The sequence below is a fragment of the Gymnoscopelus braueri genome, assembly GCF_963280865.1.
Source record: "Gymnoscopelus braueri genome assembly, chromosome: 9".
In the NCBI taxonomy this organism is placed as follows: Eukaryota; Metazoa; Chordata; class Actinopteri; order Myctophiformes; family Myctophidae; genus Gymnoscopelus; species Gymnoscopelus braueri.
Genome location: NC_137610.1, coordinates 19,416,586 through 19,444,498, shown reverse-complemented (window position 1 = coordinate 19,444,498; position 27,913 = coordinate 19,416,586). Strand labels below are relative to the sequence as shown.

At 40.8% G+C, this 27,913-nt stretch overlaps 2 protein-coding genes across 3 annotated transcripts in view; one reads left to right on the top strand and one right to left on the bottom strand.

Annotated features, from left to right (window-relative positions):
- Nucleotides 1–1,571: 1,571 nt before the first annotated feature.
- Nucleotides 1,572–26,218, top strand: plekhg7 (pleckstrin homology domain containing, family G (with RhoGef domain) member 7). Its single transcript, XM_080438633.1, has 17 exons — nt 1,572–1,676; nt 2,766–3,565; nt 4,668–4,696; nt 9,367–9,482; nt 9,783–9,823; nt 11,874–11,975; nt 13,294–13,443; nt 13,646–13,741; nt 14,692–14,784; nt 16,329–16,442; nt 16,961–17,135; nt 19,607–19,722; nt 20,258–20,345; nt 20,469–20,548; nt 21,176–21,329; nt 22,729–22,826; nt 23,594–26,218. The coding sequence occupies exons 2-17, from the start codon at nt 2,912–2,914 to the stop codon at nt 23,702–23,704; spliced, it is 2,217 nt and encodes a 738-aa protein (XP_080294759.1). The 5' UTR covers nt 1,572–1,676; nt 2,766–2,911; the 3' UTR covers nt 23,705–26,218.
- Nucleotides 24,591–27,913, bottom strand: part of eea1 (early endosome antigen 1) — a 26,612-nt gene continuing 23,289 nt past the window's right edge. For both annotated transcript variants that reach the window (XM_080438631.1, XM_080438632.1), the window contains one exon: nt 24,591–27,793. In XM_080438631.1, coding sequence (XP_080294757.1) covers nt 27,671–27,793 — 123 coding nt within the window. In that variant the 3' untranslated portion in view covers nt 24,591–27,670. The remainder of the gene's footprint in view (nt 27,794–27,913) is intronic.

Sequence of the window (27,913 nt, the reverse complement as noted above, 5' to 3'; positions counted from 1 at the left end):
ATTCCCTGGTGGTGAGATGGCAGTGGAGGGTGGCTAGGCTACACACCCTCCATAGCCTAGTATTATAGCCTATTATTTAGTACAAAGTATACGTATAGTATTCAAAAATGCAGAGGTGAATTAAAGCTTAGTTAGTTAGTTAAAGGTAGGGTACGTGATTTTCTTCGGTCAAAATCAGTGGTGGAAAGTAACTAAGTACATTTACTTAAGTACTGTACTAAGTACAATTTTGAGGTATTTGTACTTTACTTGAGTATTTCCAATTTCCAATACTTTTACTTCTACTCCACTACATCTCAGAGGCAAATATTGTACTTTTACTCCACTACATTTACTTGAAAACTTTAGTTACTAGTTACTTTTCAGATATAAACTATGATATAATAAAACATACAATAACCACTTTAGCCCTATTTTATACATAGGCTATTTGAAAATAGACGATCTACAAGCTCACAATGCGTCGCATTGCGACACGTTGTGAGCTTGTAGATCTGCTATTTTCAAATATTTAGTACTTTTACTTTTGGTACTTTAAGTACATTTTGATGCCAATACTTTTGTACTTTTACTCAAGTAATTTTTTTATTCTGGACTTTTAATTGTAACAGAGTATTTTTATATTGCAGTATTGGTACTTTTACTTAAGTAAAGAATTTGAGTACTTTTTCCATCACTGGTCAAAATAAGAGTTAAATAGCTCTATATTCAGATAGTACTAATTGCTATAGAGTGTTTGTTCAATAACAGGAGTCTCCATCTCTCTCCAGCTATTTTATCAAACAGAAAATGCATTTTCAGGTCTGGATACCAATTTTATCCAATCAGGAGGATAGGATACAGATTAAACAAGAGAAATTGGAAGTGATGATGACACAAATACATTAGCAGACAAAACTGGAACTGGAACACTACAAAAATGAAGCTGATAAATGGGTTCTCTCTCCTGATTGGATGAAATGTTGTCACCTACTACTTTATTAAACAGCTGGGGTCAATAAAAATATTTGAATAATAATTAAAGAGCTGGAGAGACAAGGAGACCTCTGTGACTGAACAAACACTAGCAATGATTACTATCAGAATATATATTCTGATAGTAAAAAACCCTTTTAACCCAAAAAATATCACTTACCCTACCTTTAATGTAGGGTAGGTGAGGTGAGTTATTGCAACCAGCAGTGGTGTAAAGTAACTAAGTACATTTACTCAAATACTGTACATAAGACATACTTATGTCATAAGTATGCTATTATGCTATTATGGATTTTTATACATTGTATCCATTTTCAACTTGTGAAATGGGACATTCTGCATAATGAGTACTTTCTACTTTTGGTACGTTTTGATACCAATACTTTTGAATAATAGTAAATTTTGAATTCCGGACTTTCACTTGTAACAGATACTTTTACTTGAGTAAAAAAAATGGGTGTACTTTTTCCACCACTGTTAAGTTATTGCAACTTGCATGTTATATGAGGTTTAAATCGGGCCACCAGGCCAGGCGCAGGACCAACATCTGTCAAGATCTATTTGTCAAGCGACACCGTCGTACCACGGCCTGTAGAGTCACACTGACGTGACAGAGTCCAGCCTAGTCGTCGCTTCAGAAGCACAAAGTGAATGATCCAGATCCACTGTGAACATCATGGGAGCAGACGCGACACACAGCTGTAAGTAATTTCCGATTAATTTGTCACACGTAGGCCATGTCGCGTTTCCTCCTTAAGAGTGATATCAATGTTTTTACGTGCGAGTTATTACGTATTTATGTTTTTAAGGTCGTAATAATAAACTCTTTCACCTTTGGCTACCTCGTGGAGTGTGTGCGGAGTTCGGTAATAGTTTATAAGTCCGCGCGTCTATATAACAATAAAACAATCCTTTATTTTCCTTTAGCTTTATGTCTCTTGTTTGTACGTGATATCTGTTCTTTTGGTCATAACACGCTGTCAACATTAGGGTCACAAACATGGTGTCCAGCAGCAGCCAGCAGAGACAACAGACAGTGAAACTTGAAACAGGTGTATGGTCGCTGCTGCTGGTCCCTTCTCTTTGTTTCCCACGCCAGCCACACTTTGAATGCTTACCATTTTGGTGGTGGTAGAAGTACTCTCATGTTTTACTTAAGTAAAAGTAGAAATACGTGCAATGTAGAAACACTCTGTTACAAGTACAAGTCCCGGTGTTCAAAATGTACTTGAGTAAAAGTACAAAAGTATAGGTGTCAAAATATACTTAAAGTACCAAAAGTAAAAGTACTCATTATGCAGTATGTCCCATTTCACAAGTTTGTTATGTATAAAAATAGTAAAAGTACAATATTTGTCTTTGAGATGTAGTGGAGTAGAAATAAATTGAATTGTAAATACTGAAGAAAGTAAAAAAAACAACAACAAAATTGTACGTAAGTACAGTATTTGAGTACATGTACTTACTTATTTCACACCACTGATAGATGCTAATACATGCTTTTCCTCAGTCGAGAAAAGATGTTACAGAGAAACCATGTTAAAGTGCTGTCTTGTTAAAGTGCTGTCTTCTTGTGTGCTGATAAGCATCGTTTTTAGTTTGTTTTCCAGATCCACTGACTGCTGACCTAGAATAATCTCTCTCTATTAGGCTGTACAGCGCATCATGTTACAGTGCCATTGTCTAAACCCTGAACAAATGTTTGGGTTAGGGGTTGAGGGTGATTAACATTGCCTATACATTACAGGCTAGTGAGGCTACTGGATTAACGCATTCTTTTTTCCCCCCAGGAACTCGAAAGTTGAATAGTGTGAAAACTCTGGAATTCAACTGGATTATCATCTGACTTCACTCACTTTGGGCCAAGAAACAGGATCATTATTTAGACCACACATTTTCAGATCCTGGCCCGGTCTACAATGCCTTTTAGATCAACATGTCTACTTTGAAGCAGGTTATCCTGAGTGATAAAGACCAAGACGTGGAAAATAACTTGGACTGGAGTTCCATTGAATGGCTAGTAAATGGTGTTGTCACTGCAGGTGTGGCGACTGCACAGACACAAACAGACCAGCGGTCCACCGACCACAAGCAGACTCAGACAAGCAACCCAGTTATAATGCACATAGATCTGGCACGGACACACTCCAAGCGGAGGCACACATCCCTGGTGGATGTTGACAGCTTGGTTGCGCCACTGTTACAATTTGACCGCCTGGCACCGGGCCGCATCTCCACATCTCCAACCTTGAGAAGGATGAGGAGCACCCGACGCCCACAGTTGGATTTCCGGGACCCTGTCAAGATGGAGAGCACGCAGGAGGAGCCCGGCGCTGGCGACTTGCCGACTCTCACGAGTCCCTTATCCCCAGCACACAGGCACAAGTCTCCACTTCCACCAAGCCCCCTGTCTGTGTCTGATGGAGAAATCCAACATGTTAAACACCAAAATTCATCAGCAGGCAGACAGAGAAGCAGATCACATAGATCAAAGACTTTTGACAATGGCATCGCTTCCACGAGACCAGCATCTCTGTGTGTGCTTCAGAGTGTTGGGAAAGATTTTGAGTTTCCTGACGGTGCCGTTCAGGTGAGCTTTTACTAATTGAGTCATTGATCAAAATATATTTTTTTCAATGCAGCATTATGACTGAACAATGCATGTGGCCCAATTCCCCTTTTAATCACTTGATCCTTGATTCCCTAGTTGTTACTCAATCCTCTTGCAAATATCACCCCCATTTCATACCTGTCATCCTGTAATTTGTCCATTTGTAACTGAGAGCGTACAAATTTAACCAAATGGACTCATTAAACTAACACTCAGGATTTTACAGTGTATTAAGCATATTGACACTGCTGTCCCTATTGTGTCAAAAATCTCCAAAAAATGATTAATTCTTTTCAAAAATGGCAGAAATAGCAGATCTGACTCACAATGCATCGCGATGCGACGTGCTGTGAGCCTGTAGGGCTCAAGTGGTTAACTGAATTGCCAGTACATGTCCCTCTCTTTCTACCTTACCTCCTGTGGTGGTCATTCACAATGCATGCTTTTGACAGCAAATGAATCAGCAGTTACATGCACCGACAGCTCTGACCAACCCCACAGTCTAGAGGGCCCTGGGAAGGCTCCTACCCGGGGCCCCTATTCGCCCCACAGTCAGCAGTCACCCAATAATGGAGGGGTCAGTGAGCGATGGAGAAAGATAATGGGGAGACCTATTCATCGGCTCGCGGTATTCAGCCGGGCACATTCTCAATAGAGCCCCGACATTCTCCTCAGATATCAGAGGCTTTTGAATGCAAGTGACCACTTTAAACACTGATTCAAATTTGAATGTCTTTGAAAGTGATATAGTGGCATGGCTAGTCGTAGTGGGGCCCATAGCACTGTATAATGCTTAGTGTACAGTATAGCATCCTTTCAGAGCAGAGAGCAATGTAAAAATAGTTTCAGTGAGACAAGTAGGGCTGACTACTCTGACGAAACCTTTTTTATTTTCAAGGTTTACAGTGCTAGGTCTATATGTCTCAGCACACTGTTTTAACGCTAATGTGTTCATTCTGTATGTATTATTATGTATGGTGTGTGTCAATTTATGTCTGAAAGCGCAAAAACGCCTAACGATCAACACAATTCTTTTGCAGTGTGAACATTCGCTAACGTCCTGTTTTACTTCATCTTGCAGGAGAACATTCATTGTCCCGATCCCGAAAGGTATGTACTCCAAATCAACCTGTGTCCTCTTGACTGAGCTGCAAAACACCAGGGTTAGGCCTCCAATTACGACATTGTGCCGGAATACATTTGCATATCACGCAGACAGTAAAATTATTCTGATAACTGATAAGCTCTGGGCATTTGCCATCACAATGGGGAACATAATTTGTTTGCCATGTTTTTCCGAGCCAGTTCTATTTTGCACGATCAACCGCCTTCCTGTTCCGTAAACATCTCAAATTCATTAACCAAAACAGTGTTTGTACCGACACATCTAAAAGGACTAAAACCCTCAGTGCCAATCCATCCATTTGTAACTCTGAGAGGGTACAAAACCAAATGGACCCAACTGTTTCCCAAACAGTGGGTCGGGACCCATCTTTTGGTCGCGGACCAATTTTTATGGGTCGCGAGTAAATATCAATTTTTTCCATTTCCTACATAAAAAAATAAATAATTAAAAAATATTTTAAAAAACTTTAAACAAAGACAATCACAACTTTTTTCAAAAGTATTTAATTAATAAAATGAAAAAAATCGAATAATTTCCATAAGTAAATAATTAAAAAAGTTTAAGAAGTAGTGAATATAGCAAATCTACAAGCTCACAACGCATCGCTTCACGCCACGTTGTTAGCTTGTAGATTTGCTATTTGGGTTGCGGGCAATCGTCTAATTTCTCTTTTGGGTCTTGAGCTAAAAAGTTTGGGAACCACTGCGTTAGTGCACTCTCAGAGTTGAATTAACTGAGGTCTTTACCGTGCAGAGGTCCTGTACATGATGTGCACTTATGAGTGACGATGATTGGACCTGGAGCCCAGGGAGGCCCATTGTGCATTCTTTGTGTCACGTCTTTGTTAACAAGGGCATAAGCTTGCTGAGTCGAGTTATGAGAGTCCCATGGTTATGTGTGGACTAGACAAACCCTCATTAAGGGTGTTTTCCCCTACTGCCACCCTCCTAATGGGGTTCTGGGCTCTTCCCCTCACGGGATAATTAGGCAGCTATTGTCCCTGTAATTACACCCGGGCACTGTGCCCCTTCTAGTCACCAGAACCAACAAGCCATTGGTCAGGACAGTTTTTGTTTTTGGGCATCATCATTTCTCTTGTGTGTGAACAAAGCGCCCATTTTTTTGCGTGCGCCACTTGTGGCAGAAGAGACTACAGAGAGAGCATTCTGTGGTCACAAAGTAACAGGGTGGCATTGTGAGGGTACCAGGGAAACCATCAGCAATTAAGCAGTGACCTGGTTTGGGGTGATCCTTGTGTGTTTTCTTACGACCAATGCCAGATTTTTGGGTCCGATGCCGATCCTGAGTTTGGAAAGTCGCAGCCCCCCGATTACCAATGTTTTGACCGATTATTTTGTGCAAAAAGAGCTAAACTCTAATCAATTTGAAAAACTTTTGATAAAAGATTTTATTTGAGAACATTTAACTAGCTACTAGCATATAAAAAAAGAGAGAAAAAAACGCTAACTCTTTGATAGATATTACATTTAAATAAATTGTATTAGTGGAGTTAATTTAAGATACACAAACTAAACATTTCATTTAATCACTTAAGCCTTATTAAAAAAAAGAAATAGCAGATCTACAATACATTACATACATATACATAATACATTCCAACATGACGTGTTGTGAGCTTATATATCTGCTATTAACTCATCTGCAGCCAGTGCCAGCGTTTTTGAGAATTTGTACTAACCTTTCAAGAGCCACAGAATATTTGGTCACAGAATATTTAGCTCCAGGACGATCGACACACAGGGTGTCACAAAAGACGGAGGGGTGTCTCTGCTTCCATCGGGGGAAAAAAACGTGTCACGCGACTCTCCGTTCTTTAGTTATTGGCTGTTGAATATAGCTTGTTCTCGCCAAAAACGCAGAAAAAAAAACAAGAAAGCAGTGAAAAATGTTTTTTTTTTCTAAATCCTTTAACATTAGATCGAACCGGGTTGGGTTTAACTTTGTTGTGATCACGTTATTTCCGGGTATACTCTTCTCCGGAAGTCATAGGATCACTAGCGCCATCTAGCGTAAACACTGAAAACACTGTTTTGACGTGTTACACGTCATTGGCACTGTGGACTTTGGAAAAAAATATGTGTTGCATGTCACTGACACTGAATGAGTTAGAAAAAAAACGACAACACAGATTTTTGAAAAATTACCAATTTATTGGCCAAACCGATATATCAGTCTGGCTCTAGTGTCATCAGCCACTTCTCATCCTCTGTGTGCAAATGCTCTTTTGCCGCGGACTCACAGTGCCACTTTTGACTGCCTACATATACATCGATCAGAGAGTTGGATCAGTTTACTAGAGGGAACGCAGCCCGGGAGTGAGAGCAAAGAACAGGCGGTGCATTCAGAGCCCAACAAAAGTCTCCTGGAGGGGGGGAAAAACAGTACTGGGTTACAACAGCTATCCACGAGACTTACCTAACATTCAGGTGTACATATTGGCCCTCCAGCCATGTGCTATATGCACTTTGTTTAGTCAATGTATTGTTGATTTACACAAGGCGAGATGGTGGTTATGCAAGCAAAGCATTATGGATGGTAAATACAGTATTTAGAAAAGCCATTATGTACTGTTGAACATGCAGGTGATCCAAAATAGGCCTCTTATAGAGGAAGCTAACTTAATTTTAGTCTTTTGAGACATATTCACACACAATGGTAGATGCAACATCATAAACCATCATGCTTCCCCTACTGCTTCTGTTCCCGTTAGTTGTATTGTTATAGTAAACACTGTAACCAACACATCTTCCTTATGACCTGCCATCATGTTCTCCTGGTAACCGTCGCTATGCAAAGATAAGTCTCATTTAGTCTCATTACAATTGTCGTATGGCAATGAATTATTGGCATCAAATGTATTTTATCTCTTTAGATTTCTTTACAATATTACTGCAATAATAGTGAATATAGTACACACTACACAGTAAAATCCATTTGTAGCTATTGAGAATGTACAAATGGAAACAAATGGACCCTTATGGGTCTATTTGTTGCCATTGCCACAGACTATCAGAGTTAAATTTACACAAAGTATTTTTGTCTAGGTATTCTGACTCAGTCCCAGAATTGAACCTACAGTATACTGTGGCCGAAACCAGCCTGGCAGATTACCTTTTGCCTCAAGTCAGTTGTTGGTTCTGGTTTAAGACTTACGGTGAACTTGAACACCTAATCATACTATGGCTTCATGGCTTGATATTGAAGTATCTGTCACTGTATTATTACAGAATCTTTATTCTTGTAAGGAGTACAGAACAAACATTCAATAAATTATAACAACACATCAAGGGGTGGATACTAGGCATAATTGATTTAATTATTGGATAAAAACATTCATAAGAGCCCATAACATTTTGATTCTGACATACAGTATGTGGATGTGCATATTTCTGTGAACAGCAATCCCCCAATAACAACAGCACAAGGACATGGAATCATTTGCTGTCTGTCTGAGCTCTGCCTGAGGCTAAAAGGCAGGCCTGTGTTTTTCCGGTCTTGGCAAAGCTTTGGTTACTAACTCCAAAAGGAGGCCAGGAGAATTCTAACCATGATACTGTCTGCTCATCTCTTGCAGCATAGAAGAGAGAAATGTGCTGATCAATTAGTCTCTTATCTTTCTGCACATTACCAAGACAGAAGACACATAATAGTTATCCAGAACGAAGGGGGGTTGCACCGTGCCCCAAGCCAGTACTCCAGTGCCTTCATTCTACTTGACATACGTAATAGTTGTCCTTTAGAATGTATGCTATTCAGGCTACAAAAAATGTATTTGCATGTAAATTAAAGTGCAGTTGAAACCAGGTGAAAGTGTAAGAATGAAAATTATGTTAAAGTTAAGTTAAAAGATATGGCCTGAAGTGCAAGTATTTATTTTTCTACTGTTTTGACCTTTAAAACTATAGTTGTATACTGTCTAAAGTGTGTGGGGAAAGCCTTCCTTGTGTATTTACTTATTTTATTTTTTAAGACACATGTTAAGAAAGCTTAGAGGGAGGGAAAGTGTGGATGGCTGACTGGTGGGATTGGATCTAAAATGAGCAGGAGAATGTTTGGTTCCTACTTCCTAGAGTTAAGCAACCCAACCACCACACCATCTTCCTCTAATCGTTGTTGTCTCCGCCAGGCCGAAAGGCACGGCCGATTGGCTAAGAATGGCTTCCAAAGATAGCAGGAGTGCTCTGTTTTGAACAAAATGCCTCAACTCATCACATTCGCAATACGTTGCAGAACAAATGCCACCCTTTCAACATTGCCCTAACATAGCGCCACCAGGAGGCCGATTTTTGCAAAACATTTTTTTTATATTACTCCTACAAATGTTGTCCAAACATCACGCAAATCGGTACATATTATCTCTTTAGTCAAGTGATCAAGACGGATCCGTCCGATCCGTCCGATTTTTCACATTACAGCCTGATTGGCGAATTCCAAACATTGCTGGCCCACACTAACCTACCTGACCTGGCGGAGACCTGTGCTCCGAGGAGCACTTTTTCTAGTTTTGGTTTAAACTGCACATCTTTGACATGATCTTAAGAGGCACCCTGAGGCATTTTCCATTCTGTTGGCTTGTTGTCATTACTGTCAGTTTGGATGTTCTATTCTATTCACTACATATCTCTATTCATAGGCTTAAGGAGAGGAGACGGAGTTCTGTGGTGGTCAGCTTACCAGGATTGGATTCACCAGGGGATCTATTTGTATCCAATGGGGTAGCTGACATGTTGAATGGTTCCAACATCTCAGGTACATCTGAATTTAAAGTTTCATGATATCATGATATCTCTAATAATATCACGGCATATATTTGTACTGTGCATTCACAGCCTGCTAATCTGTACGTAATTCACGTAAATGCCCAAATGCCAAAAAAACATGTACCTACTGTAAGTTGTGTCCACCCTTGGCTACAGTTTCAACCCCAACACACTATTTTGTTTGTTTTGCTTTCTAATCCCATCTGTTCTACTGCAGATTTTCTCAGCCGTGCTTTGGCAGTTTTGTTGTTTTCTTCTCACCCCATGCCTTGTGTTATAATTTTAACAGATACCAAGAAGTCAAAGTGGCCTTTTTCGAGGCGTAGCACGGTATGTGTTTTATTTGATTGTTTGTAACATTGGTGTACTTTAGAGTGTCATCATTGGGGCATGTTTTGAAATACTGGTCTGATTAAGAGAGTACCTTTTTTCTTTTGTCGTTATGCCAATTAATTCGTCCCCACACACATTTCTGTGTTGTCACTGCTGTTGTATCTTACTGACTCACTTGCCAATAAGGAGCCCCCACCGGGAGAACGTAGAGCCTACGTCCTACTCCTCCCGCCCAACACTCCCTGCTGACAGGTGCCGCCCCAGCCCGTAGGAGTACATGCAATGACTAATATCACCCTCCCCGCCTCTCCCTCCCCCGAACATGGGCCAATTGTGTTTGCATAGACGCCCGACAAAGCCGGTTGCACCGCGGTGGATTCGACCCCACAACCTCCGTGGTGGTGGGCAGGGACTTTACCATTGCGCCACCCGAGAGTACCTTGTTCACTGACCTCATTTCTCAAAGCAGATTAATGGTTGTCCCCTTCACTTTGCCTTGCAGCTTTGAAACTGTAGTGATACTCCATGCAACCACACCAGACACAGAATGTTGGACAGACAGACACACACACACACACACACACACACACACACACACACACACACACACACACACACACACACACACACACACACACACACACACACACACACACACACACACACACACACACACACACACACGTCAGACACTCACACTTACACTCACGGCATACATAAACGTGATGACCATACATATATCGGCTGGCTTAGTGTTGTCCAGACAGAATTTCCACATAGTTGCATAAATGTGGTAACATTATTAGTCGTAAGCGTCTTGGGTCATTCAGTGTGATAAGGTTTAGGACGCTGGTCTATGAGGGGAGTTCTGGCATTGTCTAGACACTTTGGGCTATGTTCGTGCAGTATGGCTGGTGTTATGACGGTTGTCAATGTGATACTTTTACCCAGAAATGTCTTCGGCAACCTTACTAGTTTCATGTCATAAATCACAGGGAATCCTTTACTATCTACAGTATGTGCAGACAGTTTAATAAAAAGAAAATGGCAGGAGCTATTATAACTTATTTAGACCTGAGGCCGATTTTAAAAACGCCCTCTAAATCCTAACCTAAGTTTTCCAGAAAATCTATTTTTTATTCAAAAGAATTAATAAAAATCCTGTTGCTATATAACAACATCTAAAACCGGTTTTAAAGGTATAACAACGTATAGGCTTTACCGGTATTAATGGGATAAACCAACTTATGTTGTCCTCTGCAACAAGTCAAGATCAGGCCAACATTTTCCTCCTATCCTTTTTTTTGGGTAATGTTTTCTGGAGCGACAGTAGACATAGTTCATAGTTTGTTATAGTTTGTGGGAGAGGGGGGGGGGGGGAGTGCCTATTTTGTGCAATAACCTGGCCAATGCTCTGTGCCAAAACCTGAAGATACTCACGTTGCACTGGCAACGCTGAGCAAGTTGATAACTTGCTGTGTTTATTGCTTGTTAATCCTACTATCCTACTATAATTCTACAAAGCTCTGTAGTGGTGGTGAGGTCAAAATTGGTTCTGCCCGGTTCTCCTCAGTGGCTGGAGCAGTTGATCTGAATTTGCACACAGCCATTGACCATTACCATGTGCACGGAACAGCGAAGCCCGTTTTTCGATTTCACCAAATCTCAGCTGTTTATTAGCGTTTTTGTGTAAGCGTTTTTGTGTAAAAGAATGTCGCCATGGTTACGGTTGCCCAGCTGTGGGATGACCCCGCAAGCTATGGGACGAACTGCCTCCCGGGTTGCCAGATCATGTGCGCATGATCCCCCCAAGGGTATGGACTAGTACAGTATAACTAACACAACTGCGGTGGCTGGAGGTTGTCTCCCTGCTCTTCTACTGAGAAATGTAGACCCTGTGTTCTGGGTAGGAACACAATTGCTTGAGGTACGGCCTGAAGCTCATCTCCTGCCCAAGCGGGCATTGCGTTTTAGCTCTTAAATGTATTTTCTTTCTCACATGTACCTAACTTTAAACAAAATACATCTAATCTATTTTTTTGCACAGACTAAAGGGAAAACACCCACTAGCACGGCATCAGATGTTGAAAAATATCTTTCAACAGCACCGATCAGAGACTGGAGAGAGACACACTTTCAGAAGTATAAGGTAAATTAATAAGTATTGCCAACTGAAAATATGATTGGCCATGCTGTCGTCTTTGTAAATCATGGTAGATGCAGTAGTTACCTGAAATCTACTGCAATTGACCATCAATCATTATCCATGTTTGAACTATATCCACGTTTTCAGTCTCAAACATAATTCAATGAATAACACCTCTGTTAGAGGGATATTTCACTTTTAAACATGTTTTGGGTAATTTTACGTCTACTGAGGCTTTTGTGTATCACCCCCAGTTTTTAAGTTGCTTGATTCAGTATTTTAGATTTTAGATATTTTATATACATTTTAACTATGATAGATTCATCGAAAACACCCATCCTTGGTTCTGGTGACTGATATTGTCCTTCTAATGTGTGAGGGGGGCCGTGTTTTTTTTATTAGTTTTTTCATTTATTTTTTGAAATTTTCGGGGGGAAATGATTTAAAAAAAAGTATAAATAAATGATTAATAATAATAATTTGAAAAGATCACTGCCTCCTCACGCATTAGAAGGCCAGTATCAGCAATACCGCGGGAATTAGGGGTGCTGGGGGTGCGGCCGCCCCCCCTCCCCCCAGGTACCGCACCCCCCATTTTTTTAATAATAAATCGGTAAAATCAGGCAAAAATAATAATTAAATAACATAACTCTAACCTAACCCTAATCCTAACCCTAAAACCGAAATAATGAAACCAAAAACTGGGGAAAAAACGAACCGAATCCGCCCAGAACCGCGAAAAATGTTTGCGAAGCGCGCACGCGCATACCGCACCCCTAACCTAAAAGGTCTTCCCGCGGCTATGAGTATCAGTCACCAGAACCAAGGACCTGTGTTTTCGATTAATCTATCATGGTTAAAATTGAGTTAGAAGTTACAATGGGTTTGTTTAGGAAGGGGGCGTGTCTGATAAAAATGGATATCAAATGTCTAAATACTGAATAAAGCAACTTAAAAACAGTCTGGGGTGCTCACAAAAGCCTGAGTAGATGTTAAAATTACCCCAAACAATGTTTGAAAGTGAAATATCCCTTTAACATTGACTATTTAACCACTTAAACACTAGGCTAGCGTCCCTATTCTGGGGGCGAACATTCAGCAAAAATGGCAGATCTACAGGCCACAACACTTCGCATTTGCAATGCGTTGTGAGATTCTAGATTTGTTTTCGCCAAAGATATTTGTTGTTGAGGTGAAAAAAGGATCATACTTAGTATAGTGCCCTGGGGGACAAGTGCTCTTATTTCTTTCTGCTCTATTTGTCTTTTACTTGGTTTGTTTGTGTTCCCGCCCATCCATTGATCTGTTTGTCTGTCGCTAGGACTGGACACTGGCTGACTTCCTGCGAGACCAGTCCTCCCAGTATGAAACGGACTCTGAACCCCAGGACTACAAGAGACAGGAGGCTGTGTGGGAACTGTTAACCAGCGAGTGCGTTTACTTCCTGGATCAGTTGATGGTTCTCAAGGAGGTGACTGACTCTAACTAAAGCTGCCTAACACACACACACACACACACACACACACACACACACACACACACACCTGCTGCCTTGTGTTGATTATTAGATCAAAAGTACAGATAAAAGTCTCTTTTTGTTTTGTTTCCACCCCTTGACAATAGAAAGTGATATTAAATGGAAGTACAATGCATTATTCCTTTGGGGCTTTCAGGTGTTTCTGGCTACACTGACTAACCTGCAGACGAGAAACTGTCTTACGGATGTGGACTCCTGGAGGCTGTTTGCTAATCTCAACGAGCTCTGTCTGGTGAGACCTGACTCAAATGCAGACACTGTCCACTGAGAGATGACAAAATAAAAGGCTACATGGCTTGGGTCTGTAGAGCCTAGTAAAGACCAAGATTCGCAACAAAACAAAACCGAAAATGTCAAATTTGTCGTACGGCGGTGTTTTTTTTTTCCTGAGCGTATCCTATATTTTCCACATATGCCACATATTTACGCTGGAAACGCCAGCAGCATGATGAGAAGCTTAGTGTCTATTCTGCACTGCATATTCATGCCTGGTGTTTTTATCTGGTCGCAGAGAGTAGGAATATTTTCTACGTTTTTGGAAGAGCACCTTGGGTTTTCAGCTGGGGGAAAAACACTTTGGACCAAATCGGTGGACACACAGCCTAAAGGTCCTTACACACCGGGGCGAATTCTTCATGCGAATAAATACGATTTTTTAAAACCTTATAAAGTCAATGCAAGCGTCCACATCAGTTTCGCGAAGCGAAAAAGCGTCTTTTAATTATTCGGAACGAGTCCGAATTTTGAGTATATTCGCATATTCGCCGGTGTGTAAGGACCTTTAGAGGTGTAGTTACAAAAAGGCAAATTAAGACACAAATATTAATATCCGTCTTACTTTTGGAAACCCTGTGCAGCAACAATAATAAATAATCTTAAATACAGATTTCTAACTGCAGTGGTCATATCTTATGGCCCAATTAACAGCAGAAATAACAGTATAGTAGAGTAGTAACACTCTACCGTCATTACAATATTGTAATGAATGCCACTATCATATAACAACTATGTCTTGGGTTCATGTCAAACTGAACAGCTATCTTTTTTCATGTCTCCGTGTAATGTGGACTCTGTTCCTCTCTGTCATTTACAGTACAGTAATCATTAGACTGCCACTAACCTGACGGCAGGGTATGTGTGTTAAAGAGCCGGTGTTGATGTCATACTTGTGTTCTGTTACAGGTGAGCTTTGGCTTCCTGAACAACCTCCTACATGTCATCAAAGGCACTTTGGAGGGTGGCGGACCCACCTTGCTGGAGGAGCAGCTGAGCAAGGCATGTTATAGCCACACACACACACACACACACACACACACACACACACACACACACACACACACACACACACTACTATACTTGTGGGGGCATCAGTATTTTAGGATGAAGATTTTATGAATGCCATTTTAATGCATTCTTTTTGCCATTTTTAACCCCAACCCTAAAGCAGAAAATAGCTGATCGGCTATTTCCGATGCACAACACAGGCATGCAACTGGCATCAGGCATTATTCTAACCCCAACCCCTAAACCTAGCCTCTAAATGCCTAATCCTGACTCCAACCTGAATCTTTTCCTATTTGTAAACCTAACTCTCCAAATTTAACCATAAAACGACCATTTCTCTTGTGTGGACCAGCAAAATCGTCCTCACTATTTCTCAAATTCTACTGTACTTGTGGGGACATTTGGCCCTCACAAGTATAGTAATAGACACACACACACACACACACACACACACACACACACACACACACACACGCCATGATGAATTCCACAGGGGTCCTTGAGGGGGTTCCAGGGGGTCCCCAGATACATAATCTTCATTATTACATGTAGAAGTAAATGCAACTAAGAATGGCTATTTTGTATGCACTCATACAACGTCCAACAGCCCCCCACCAAAAAGTTGTTTTTAAAACTAAAATAGAAGGTTATGAACTCGACACCGCGGTATGCATAACACAACCGCAGTATGGCGGTGGTTATTTTCTCCAGCCCTAGATCAGTATATATTCAGTAAAGGAATACTGGTTCAAATGACCATATCGGACCAAATCATGTCTAACAATAAGTATGTTCTTAGATTAGATTGGGGCCTCAGAAATAAAAATCTTATCAAATAGGGTAATTGAGGATCCTTGAAATACCTGATGTCAGTTGACCAAAAGGTACTTTAATAAATTGTTCTGTAAGTGAACACAGTGTGTGGGATTAGGCCTACTCCTTTTTTCAACATTGTGAGCTTGTATCTAGTACAGTATCTACTGTATGTATCTGTCCTAGCTTCAATAGTAGCTAGCACTCTGTCCTAGCTACGATGGTAGCTAGCACTTTGTCCTAGCTACAATGATAGTCTGAAAGTGTTTTGTGCTGTGGGAATTTTTGGCGATTAATTAACACAATAAAATACACCATTTCAGTAAACTGGCAAATCATGTACCACATGCAAGCGGGGTCGAAGGAAATTAGATATAATATGTATATTTTATTCATTAACCGAAGTCCCTCAGGGGTCAATTCTGGGCCCCCTGCTTTTTCCCTCTACACCAAATCTCTTCACCGAAAATAACCGATCCGATGTGCTACTTTTGCCAAATGTTTGCCCCCAGAATAGGGACGCTAGGGTTCATGTGGTTGATAGCTCTAGTGATGATAGCACTAATATAACAATTGAAAAACTGCATTTTATTTTAAACCAGAAACCGCACGTTTATATCCAGAAAGCCAATATGGTCCTCTGTTAGCTTTTGTTGCCTTATTTTGTTGTTACCTGGCGTGCATTAATTATTATTATTATTAATGTTCCTCTCTTCCTGCAGGCTTTCCAGGAGAGCGTATGCTACTGTCTGCAGAAGTATTGCCTCAACTACTCCACGGCTCTGGTTTATCTGGACAGCCTCAAAGCCAGAGAGGACTTTGGCTCTTATGTGAAGGTACATGGCGACGACTCCCTGCACAGGTTATTTTGCGTCAGTAAATCGGGGCACGGCAAGGCCCGCGGTGCACCTTGACAACCAGGCAGGCAGCGCGGGGGCCAAGAATGAAGAGAGAACACACAGTGACGCTGCTCCGTAAACAACCATGACCTGTTCACGGTCACTAAAGGCTCACCAGGGTTGGAATGTGACAAGTTGTCTCTCTGCATTGTGTAACTTTCCCTCTCAACCCAGTTCCTCACTCCATTGTTGTTGTTGTTTTTTTTTCTTTGTTCCTGGAGATCATTTTTCTGTTCCACATTCCCCTTCCTCTACTTCCATTTCCCCTCCCCCCCTTCTCTCCATCGCGTCTTAACAAGCGCTCCCCTTTCACCCCCACCGCCCTGACCTTTTTTTTTTTCCCTCTTCTCCCTCTTTCTCTCTCCCTGACCCTGCTCTCCTTTAACCTCTCCCCACTCTCTCTCTCTGTGGGTTTATCCCTCTGTCTCTCTATTAACCCCCCCTCGCTCTCTCAGTGGTGTGAAAGGAACGAGCAGTGTCGGAGGCTGCAGCTGCGTGACCTGTTGGTGGCGCCGTTGCAAAGGCTGACTCGCTACCCGCTCCTGCTGAGGAACATTGGGAAGAGGTGCAGGACGGAGGAAGAGACCAGCGGTCTGCAGGTCATAGCGGAGCAGGTGGACACGTCCATATGTGAGCATCATATTCTTCTTAGGCCTGTCACAATTATTCATAATCGCCTAATCACAATTATTTGGGATAATCGCAATTATTTTCCATAATCGTCATAATCGTTGTTGAGAAAGGTTCATAACATTTTGAGAAAAGAAAATCAAAAATAGAGGAAACGGCAGATCTACAAGCTCACAATGTGAATTTCCACTATTATGTAACACATTTTGAGTATAAAATATAAAATATGGCGTATTTTGGCCATAGCACATTATTTATTTAGATTATTGGTATCGGTCATTGTCAGTCATTTATTTGTGTATTAAAGTTTTTTTTGTCATAACTGCCCTGTGCAACTCTCGTTTACAAGGCCTAAAAGCCACACAATTAAATCATTAATCGCAATCATTTGTATGACAACCTATCGACAAGTAAAATGGGATAATCGTGACAGCCCTAATTCTTATTCGCCTCGGCATCACTGAATATCAGGAATCCTCGTAACGCAATGTTAGACTTTGGTAGAACTTTGAGTCCAAAGCCTGGACTTGCAAGATGAAAAGACCTTAATAAACCCAAATGTATATTTTGTCTTAACTGCATTTTTTAAATTTTAACCTGGATGTGAATGCGCATTGTAATTTCCGCGTCTCCATCCATATTTTCATATTGCAACTAGCTCTTCCCATTTAAGCCACAAAGTGCACAGTCACATTATGCTGTTAATGTTTTATCTTTCCTTGATACTGTCTTGGCATGAGAATAGTGAAGAACAGCATGCTGACTCAGTGTGTCATTAATGCCTCATCAGAGTATGCTCAATGATACAGAAATAATAAGTACATTGTTGCTCAGCTCGTTTTGATACAGGAATAATAACATTGCTGCTCAGCTCGTTCTATGACTTTGGCGACACACACACACACACACACATTCACAAGCGTAACTCCTTTACATTTCAAGCGATGAAAGGAACATTGATAGCATTTGCTTTTATCAGAACCTGTGGGTTACATGGTGGTTAGTGATATGTTTGTCAGGTTTTGGTTTAACAAAACATTGGGGCTTATCTTGGGATGGGAGGCCATTATATAAAGGATTGATAAAGGATTCACTAAGTAAACATGAGCAAGGAGATACCAATTCATGTCTTTTAGAGCTTGCTATCCAAACAGATTGGGCATGCTTTGGCCTGAAGCCAAATGGCCATTTATTCTTCACAACATGTCTGTGCCTGTAGACACGGACTGGTGGTTTACTCTGTAACTAGATTGACGGGAAATAGCCGCTGGAGACACCTCAACGTGATTGTCTCATATTTAATTCAAATAAACCAACCAGTCTGGCTTCACCTTTCTTTGATAACCATTACATGGGTGTGACACTGAACACGCAATAAGAACACTGCACAGGGAGTTGGTGTGACAGGGGAATATTATTGTAACTCTGGCCTCAATGAACAGGCCAATGTCCTGTGGGCGTGGGGGATATTTACTGGAAAAGGTGTGTGGTTTAATCTCTCACGCCACGGTACCATCACGCCCATGCTGCACACACACACACACACACACACACACACACACACACACACGCTATAAAAAAAACTTGGTGAGATGTAATGCTAGACTAGAGCTCTGCTAACCATGCTATAACAGTATCATGCCAAATGTATTAGAAAATATTGTTCGTATCAATGTGAGCAGATTATATGACAGCAGTAACTGGTTTAGTCCATCTAAACTAAGTAGTAGGTCTTTCGGCTAAATACCAAATATACAACCTTAGGAACACCCTGCACTGGTTTAAGCTGACAAATCGGTATTGTCTTCTTTGGTAACACATAATATGAAGCCCATGTCTGTAATGCATTATAATCTGCTTATAACACTGTAAAAGTATAGTTATGATGACTCACAAATATCACAAATATTTATGCTTTATAACAATAATCTGAACACATTTCAAAGCATTTTATTTATTATAAATAGTGAGAGGGCGCTTGGTGCCACAGGGGTAAAGTTCCTGCCCACCACTGAGGAGACTATAGCCAGATCCCAATTCTTAAATGTGTGCCTCCTTGCCGTCTCCGTAGATCAGCTAGTTTAGAAATTGTTGAAGATTTTTTAAAGCATAAAATAGGGCTTACGTGATTAACCCAACACTTATGTAAAAGACACAACTTATGCCGTATCATGATATTACAATATAAAAAATCACAGACTATATCTAGTTTCATATAACGGTGTCAATATGATAATAATATATATTGTCCAGCCCTCTTATAATACATTAAAGACATAGGCTTTATAGAAAGTGTTCCAGTGTATTTTAAATGACATCTTGAGACACGCTTTTTTCAGACTTTAGCTTTTCTATTTTAACTGTTCGTTTGTCTATAAAATAAGATAAACCTACACAGCAAAATCGTGATGTTTAATTTAACTGAACATAACATAACACTGTTTTTCCACTATCTCACTCTGTGTGTCCAGGCGATTTAGAAGGGAAGGTCAAATGGTTGGATAACTACCAGAAGGTGAAACAACTGAGAGATGCCTTGGTGTGGCTGCCTGTGTGGGAGAGAGACAAGCGCGCCTTCGTTCCCGAGGTCTGTGTTTGTACACTGTAAAACATTTATCTACTTTAAACCTGCCGTCCCTATTTTGGGCATGTCATTATAGACACAAACATAAAAAAATAAATCTACAGATCTACAACCTCACAATGTGTCACTCACATCCTGTGGTGAGCTCGTATATTGGCCGGCTGTACAACAAAGTATATAGGGCTTAAGTGGTTAACATTCAGGATTTTACTGTGTGTGAGAGAGCAGGACTTTTACTGACTGTGTGTGTGTGTGCGTGTGTGTGTGTGTGAGATTGAGGAAGAAAGTCATATCAACTGATAACAGCATATCAGAATGTGAAATCAAGTAATCGTGTTCATGGCACGAAAAGAGAACGTTATTTCCTGGTATTCAGCTTTTTACTATGCTACAAGTTATTGCATATTATTTGTAAATTAGGCCCAGTATCAGGGGTCAAATAATTTATATCAATTTATAGGTGTTATAAATGATTTATTTATTCATTTACGTTGTCTGGGGGATTTTCCATTCACTTTTTTTTTCTTTTTTTCTCCAGAATTTGAAACACCTCCTGAAAGCTGTCACTCTGGAAAACCTAATCTCTCATCGAAGCCTATTGCATGATGGGAAACTGGTGCTCACAGGTGAAACTGATTTAATGGAAATCCAAATAAAATGCTGTGCAGACATGGCACTGTAGTATATTATATGAACATGCTTGTTGATCGGAGCATGCTGAAGATCCATGTTTTTCCATTTATTACCAGAAAACGCAAAGCTGATAGACGTATATGTGTTCCTGTTCGATGAATTCCTCCTTATCACAAAGATAAAGAGAAACAAAAAGGTACATCAAGTCTTTTTCACTTTTTTGGGATCGTGAACTTTCAAAATGTGTAGAAGAAACAGAGGATACACAGTTAAATCTTAAAGGGGTAGTTCACCCCCAAAATAACGTTTTTTCTATGGATTACTCACCCCATGGAGCCTTGAATTCATGGATATTTTTTTGTTTTTGTCGCATTCCTTCCTTTATTATTTGATTATAATAAATTTAGCCCCATTGATTCCGGTAGGAGACACAAATGCATTTGTGTCTCCTACCGGAATCAATGGGGACAAATTTATTATAATCAAATTATTGGCTTAGGAATGTGACAAAAACAAAAAATATCTATGAATTCAAGGCTCCAGGTGGTGAGGAATACATAGAAAATAAGTTATTTTGGGGGTGAACTACCCCTTTAATGTGTTATTTCAACTCAGTATACAAATGGAACCGAATAGACACTTACGGTCCTACAACTCAGAGAGTGTACAAATGGAACCAGAAGGACCCTGGCTTACGGGCTTGTAACTCTTAAGAGTTTACACTAAGGATGCTACTGCTTAGTGTTCCCTCAGCAGGCTGTCATTGATCAAGTCCCTCTATGTTTTCTCACTATTGAACGTGCTCTGTCCACATCTTCTGCAGAAGTCTGTTGGACCAGAACAGAGTCCTATGAGACCGCCACAAAACCTGGAGCTGGATCAGCTGCTGAAGGACGGCAGCACCTTCACAGTTCTGGACCAGCCCATATCAGTGGACCGGCTGCAGCTCAAGAATGTGGATCAGCTCAATGCGTCAGGTAGCTGCCATGATCTCCATCTTTTATTGTTTGGATTACATAATTTCTCTCCCGGCTTCACGTGACCGACCGCCACCTTTCTTATTTACTATCAAGGCAACAGTCATGCAGTTTGCACCATTCTAATGCGGCACCTGTGTCCTTTTACGGGGGAAAAGTACCTTTCCCAATTAAAACAGAAGCAACATGGATATTGCTTATAGATGAAAACAAAACAATATAATTTTGGACCTGACAAAATTGTTAAAATGATTTCACAATCATATTTTTTGGCGGGAACCACACAGACTTGCTGTCCAACAATGAGCAGTAGACTGCGACATCAGTGTCATTACAGACAGACGGCTTACTACAAGAGCAGCAGCCTCCCAGTAAAGTTAAATAAACAGTCATTCTGTGTTCCACTGCCGTTTGAACGATTTCCTACAGCGGACGTTTCTTAATAAACCATGGTTTCCTTTTATAAACCGAAAATGACTTACCTGGATTTCATAGAATAGCCTAAAGCGATCTTTTCTCCCTTAATGTACGGTTTTGGTTTTGATGTTAATATTATAGATTCCATGGCAACCAGCAACATTGGATAATGATAGGCCTACATAGGGCATTAACAGAATAATCGAATATTCGACTATTCGACTATCAAGCCACTATTCGACCACTGTACATCAAAGTCGATTATTCTATAAGTGGCTTTTCTACAGCAGACACGCAGCTGTGAGCTCTGGTGTGACCTCAACTCGCATTCCTTGAGTCGAGTCGTCAATGCCATTGGCAAAACAAATATATATTCGAATACTTATAGGTCGAATAATTCGAATGCTAAAAATCACTATTCGTGAATGCCCTAGGCCTACATAATGTTGGATGCATTTATCCAACACGATAAAGTGTGCGGCTTCTGTTATGACTTCTGACACAGTGCAATTCAGCCTGTCAATCCCTGGGACAGAGCGCACACAGCAGCGGCACATCAAAGGCAGAGGCACAGCTGAAAAGCGCTTGTAAATTAATTGCTGAGAACTGCCGCCGGTGCCTGGTTACATTGAAAAACAAAATCAGTATAACATAACAGTTGGAAAAGGAAAGAATCACTTCTGTCCTTGTCAATCACCAATCCTACAGTTTGCGTTCTGTACACACGTAGAAAAATAATGATACAAATAATTCAATTATTAATGAAATAAAAATGTGTCAATGAAGTGGACTGAAAGCAACAACTTCACCAAATTTGGACGGCAGGTTGAAAGTGGTTAAAATGGGACATATCAGCTGCGTAATTGCCGATATCGATACAAAAAGCTAAATAATGGTTGATGTATCGGCCCATCCGATATCGGTTTGACCCTATTACAGGGATGATGTTTAGAACTAATGTTATTGAACCCTTCCTTTTCAGCATCGGGCCTGCCTCACTCTTTCATAATCATGCATCAGAACCGCTACCAGCAGTGCATAGGTGCATTCATCCTGCAAGCTCCGTCCGAGTCTGTCAAGGTACGCTGTCCCTCTTAAACCAGGAATGTGTGCGTTTGTCAAGCTCCATGATACAGTACGTTTCATAAGACATACCAGCATTTCACATGAATGCAGCTGCAGGCCTACGTTGGCAGAGCACTGATGAACTTCCGTTGGCATGATCGCATGCCTAGCAGTCTTCTCGTGGGAATCAGAAATGATTATACCTTACGTAATATGTGGATCATTTAAAAACCTCTCCCATCTGAACAGCAACCACATGAGGTTCAAATAATGACGTGCACCTGTCTGTTAGCTTGGAGTGGATTAGTCATGTGGAAGTTCATTGGTAGCTTGGGTGTTAAAAAAATCTCCAGTAGGTGAGATAATAATCCTGAGATAGTTCTTCAAATGTCATTTACACCTGGGCAGCGTGCAAATGACTAAGATGTTTTAGATAATGAAGCAAAATTACACTTCATAACTATACCTTTCATGCCAACTTGCCTTTTGTTATTTTTGGAAACCATTCCCTCCCTGGAATGTACCCGCCAATAATATCAAATCTTTGCCACTCACTCTGGGTTGTTTTAAGGCTATTTCAATTTATAACATCTTTGCCCCAGCCAGACATTATAGTCAAATTGTTAGGCATTACAATTAAACACGGTATAAACCATCCAGTATTCCTTTAGTAATGTGTTTCATCACTCAAGCTGTTGACATGCAAAAACCATTAGATTGCACACTGCTGGATAGTATGCCACATGTTCACACCCCCTTGTGCCGTTTTGTCTTTTATACAGAAAGTGTGGATGTCAAAGATAGAGGGCGCTGTGACAGCACTGCTGAAGCTGGACTGCCAGCAGCCACGACTCAAGAGCTCCTCCCTGTGGCTGGAGTCCTCACAGATATGACTCCTCTGACCCTGGCCTGCACTACTACAGTACACTACCTAAAGGATCTACTGTCAACATGCACTCTAAAGCCTGGTTTGTGCTTCTTGGCGGTGTGGAAGGCGCTCGTGGTCTCCGTGAACCTCACACCTTTTAATAGTTATTGCAATCAGAGCGATTCAGGAGTGGACCTCCTGATCACCATAGCAACGAACCCTTCTTCTCAAGTTGTCTTTGCTGTTATTTTTGTAGTCTACTGTTGGTGGCCAGCGGTCAGTGCACCCCGTCCATGTAGTTACAAAATATTGAAGGTGCGTGACTACACTTTCATGCACCGTGGCACAGGCCGCGATTGCATCGCAAATGCCACTTAGGGGCGGCAGAGGCTGAGGAGGTAGAGCGGCAGCCTGGGAACCGGAAGGTCCCAGATTGGATCCCCAGCTCCTCCAGGCTTTGTGTTGAAAGTGTCACTAAGCAAGACACGGAACTCCCTGAGCACCCCTTTGGCTACACGCTGCTCCTTATAGTTAGGATGGTGGCTACACATTGCTCCTTATAGTTAGGATGGGTCAAATGCAGAGAAGTAATTATTACCTCACAGGGATCAATACAAATACCCTTTATTTACCCTGTATACTGCACAGGCTGCATGAAGCATGTGTATCAGGCTTAAAGGATCCCTGAAGTCTTGTCAATTACTGTGCCCATATAGGATCATTTTGGAAAATAAATGCCTAGACTGGGAAGGGCATTGCTGGGATGGGACAATAAATCTCTGATCGTGTAGTAACTATTTGTATTTGTTGTTGAGTGCCATGTGGTTTGTACTGCAGATAATGCATTTTAATTTGTCATGACTTGAGTTTTCATGAAACCATTCGATAAAAAAAGGAAAAAACAATTTAGGGGAAATATAAACACTGAAGTTTTATTTACTTTGTCAAGATGGAAAATCTGAGAAAAAGAAAAGCTTGGTACATCTTCACATAAATAAAATATTTTTTCCTTTTTTATAATGAATCCCTCTCTCAGTACAAGTAGTCAATCATGGAGACTGTGATAATACACACAGTAAAATGTTAATTGTAAAGGGCCGGTCAAACTGAGCACTTACTATAACTATAAAAAAAATATCATTTTAAAAATCAAGTGGATGGCAGAGACCACACGACAACCTATAATAAATACAATGGTGAACGATATAGTTATCGTTATTATATAGTGCGCCGTGTGAATGGCCCTTAACCTGGTTAGTGTTTGGTTCCATTTGTACACTCACGAGTTAAAACTATCAGTGAGGATTTTATTGTGCAGGGTGCATGTCACACTGCTCACGCAGAGTAGGACCAAACAAGACCTTTGCTTAAGGCACACCCACATCACCAAATATGATACCAAGACACAAAACATGGAAAAGAGTGTGTGAACTACAAGTCAACTGATTCATCATGCATGACCACTGACATCAACGTGAATCAAGCCACAATTCAGTGTAGGTCTATAGTGCCATTTTCTAAAAATGAATAAGACATTGTTGGATTTACACGTTTTGCTGTCGACCTGTGGGTTTATCCACAAGTGTTTTTTTCCCGTCCATTACAAATAGAAACATTTTACAAAGATAATTACGATAACCTTAGTCTTAATAAGCAATTAAGTACAATTAAGATGATAACCAAAACATTAGAAATGCTGACGCTTGCAAAAAGTTGGGTTTTCTTTTCTGTATGCGTGTGGCAGGGACTGGAGGGCTGCATGGTTGAACCCAGAACACAAAGTGCAGATCTTCTATCTAGGTCTCAGTAACCAGCATTAGAGTAAATATTACTGGTGATCTTCAAGGTTTAAAAACAGGTCCTTTTCTGTGCCAATCTGAGGTAGACAAACAAAATAAATGCAACGCAAAGACAAGTGTCCTTATGAAAGTTGGCTGTTGAAATGGAACATTCTTTTCTAGAGCCTACAGTGCAGTAAAGTGCAGGGCATAGACACAGCTCAGATCAGCAGCCTATGTCCTACACAAGCCATTCATTTGCGGAATGCGAGGAGAGCCTGCACTGTCACTTGCTCAGTTACATAGCCTACTCCAGCCACTGTAGTTGACAATTGCACATAAAGGTCTTACCGGTATCAGACAACTTGACAGCGAACTTAAATAACAAAAAAGGAATACATTTTTTTTTTTACAGTGTTGTCAGTTACAGATTAGTCACACAGGCTGTACACAGAACCTACAGCAACCACTGCAATTTAAATCAACATTGACATCTCCGAAGAATGTGCACAAGAGAGATACTGAGAAGCTTTTGAGCAGCCATACAGTGGAGCTGTACACTCACCACCAGAGCCCTACCACACACACACACACACACAGAGCCCTACCCCCACACACACACACACACACACACACACACACACACACACACACACACACACACACACACACACACACACACTTATTGCTTGAAAGCAGAGCACACAGGGCTCTAGCAGTAGTCAAAGCGGTTGAATGGAGACGGGCAAAATAATGCTTAACACACAAGCACCATTCATAACCGCATTAACTGGGGGGAAGCACCACCATTTGCAGAAATAAAAAAAGCAAATTAAAAATTAATCCTGCTTTATAGAAATGAGTAGCACTGAAAGAAGTTACAACACAAAATCAGTTGTACATAAACATGTGAGATGTTCATACTACGTGTTTGTGTTTGATAGAAAATGTAGGACATTGTGGTTTAAAACTCCAAAGCATTTGTAGAGAACTCTTAATTTCTGAAAAGAAATTATGGTGAAAAACAAAAAAAATAAAACATGGCTGTCATCTTGCCTAAATTCCACCGTTTACAGACTCCTGCAGACATTCTTTGGTCATGAAACAGGCTGAATACTTAGCTTTTAACAATAACAAAACCATCCTGCCCCACAAAGGTAGAAGACCAGATTTGAGTAGAAAAACATGGAAAATGTCGACTTAAAAGTATTGTATGTGATGGGAACATGAAGCCACACAGCAATAACCACTCTTCAATAGTTGATTATTGTGTAATCTATGACATATTTTAACACGTTTTACTAGCTGACTTTTGTTTGACAGTGAGTCAGATCATATGCTGTAATAGTTCTATATATCCCAGTTATACCCTGGAGAGATTAAATGGAATGCTCAAAAAGACAATTTGCCTGCATTTTGGTATTCACACATTTCTGAACTTATATAGGCTGCATAAGCATACAAAAGCGTCCTCAACTTTAACAACAAATCAATAATTATAGGGCAAATGACCACATACTCCCAAAATATCCATTATTGAAAGGCAATAAGCGGTTAATGCTTATGGTCTTGGCTTCACTTAATTTAATCGTGTAAAATTTCCAGATTTGTAGATAAAAAATAACAAATTAGGTGTGTAAGTCCATTTCTCGAACATATTTTATATTTAACAAAACAATTGATTTTAGCTTGATTATTACATCCTCATTTAAAATACAAACAACACTTTCAGTATGATTTTCTGCTTTAGAACTCTGGATGCCTCTTACACCTAACACTTACGCCAACCACCTTGCTAACACTACCAATGCCACATGGAGATGAAGGTGCAAATATATGTGCATGTGAAGAGATGGATGGTGCTGTGCAGCTCTCCCCAGCTCCACTCTCTGGCAGTCCACAGGAGCAGCAAAGGCACAATACAGATACGGGCTAGCCCTCCCCATTCTCACTATCTCTTGTTCCACCCTGTGGCTCTGTTGCTTCATCATCATTGCAGTTGAATGAGCGTCATTGATCCACAGACGAATGGCTCTCAACCCCTGGACACTTCACACCAGAGCCGGAGCCGAGTCGCTGCTGTCGCAGGGAGATGGGCATTTGTCCACTCAGTCTGTTCATTATAGAGCACATTAAATATGACAAAACATGCCTTGCTCTGCCTGAGGGGAGGGAGGGAGGGAGGGGGCGGGTACACATGGGAAAAACAGAGATCACCCTTGGAGCTCCTCGAAGCACGTCTCGCACACTCGTACTGGCTTCTTCGAAGAGGGGGTGAGGGCATTCCTGCACGAGCACTCATTACAGAAGATGTTTCCACAATGTCTGCAGTGGTGCTGGATGTTCACAGAGACACAAGACAGAGGTATGGTCTATCAATACTCGCAGGACAAGACAGTCTCACAGCACTACAAGTGGCCTATACCGGTGTACATAAACAATCAAGCACGAATGTC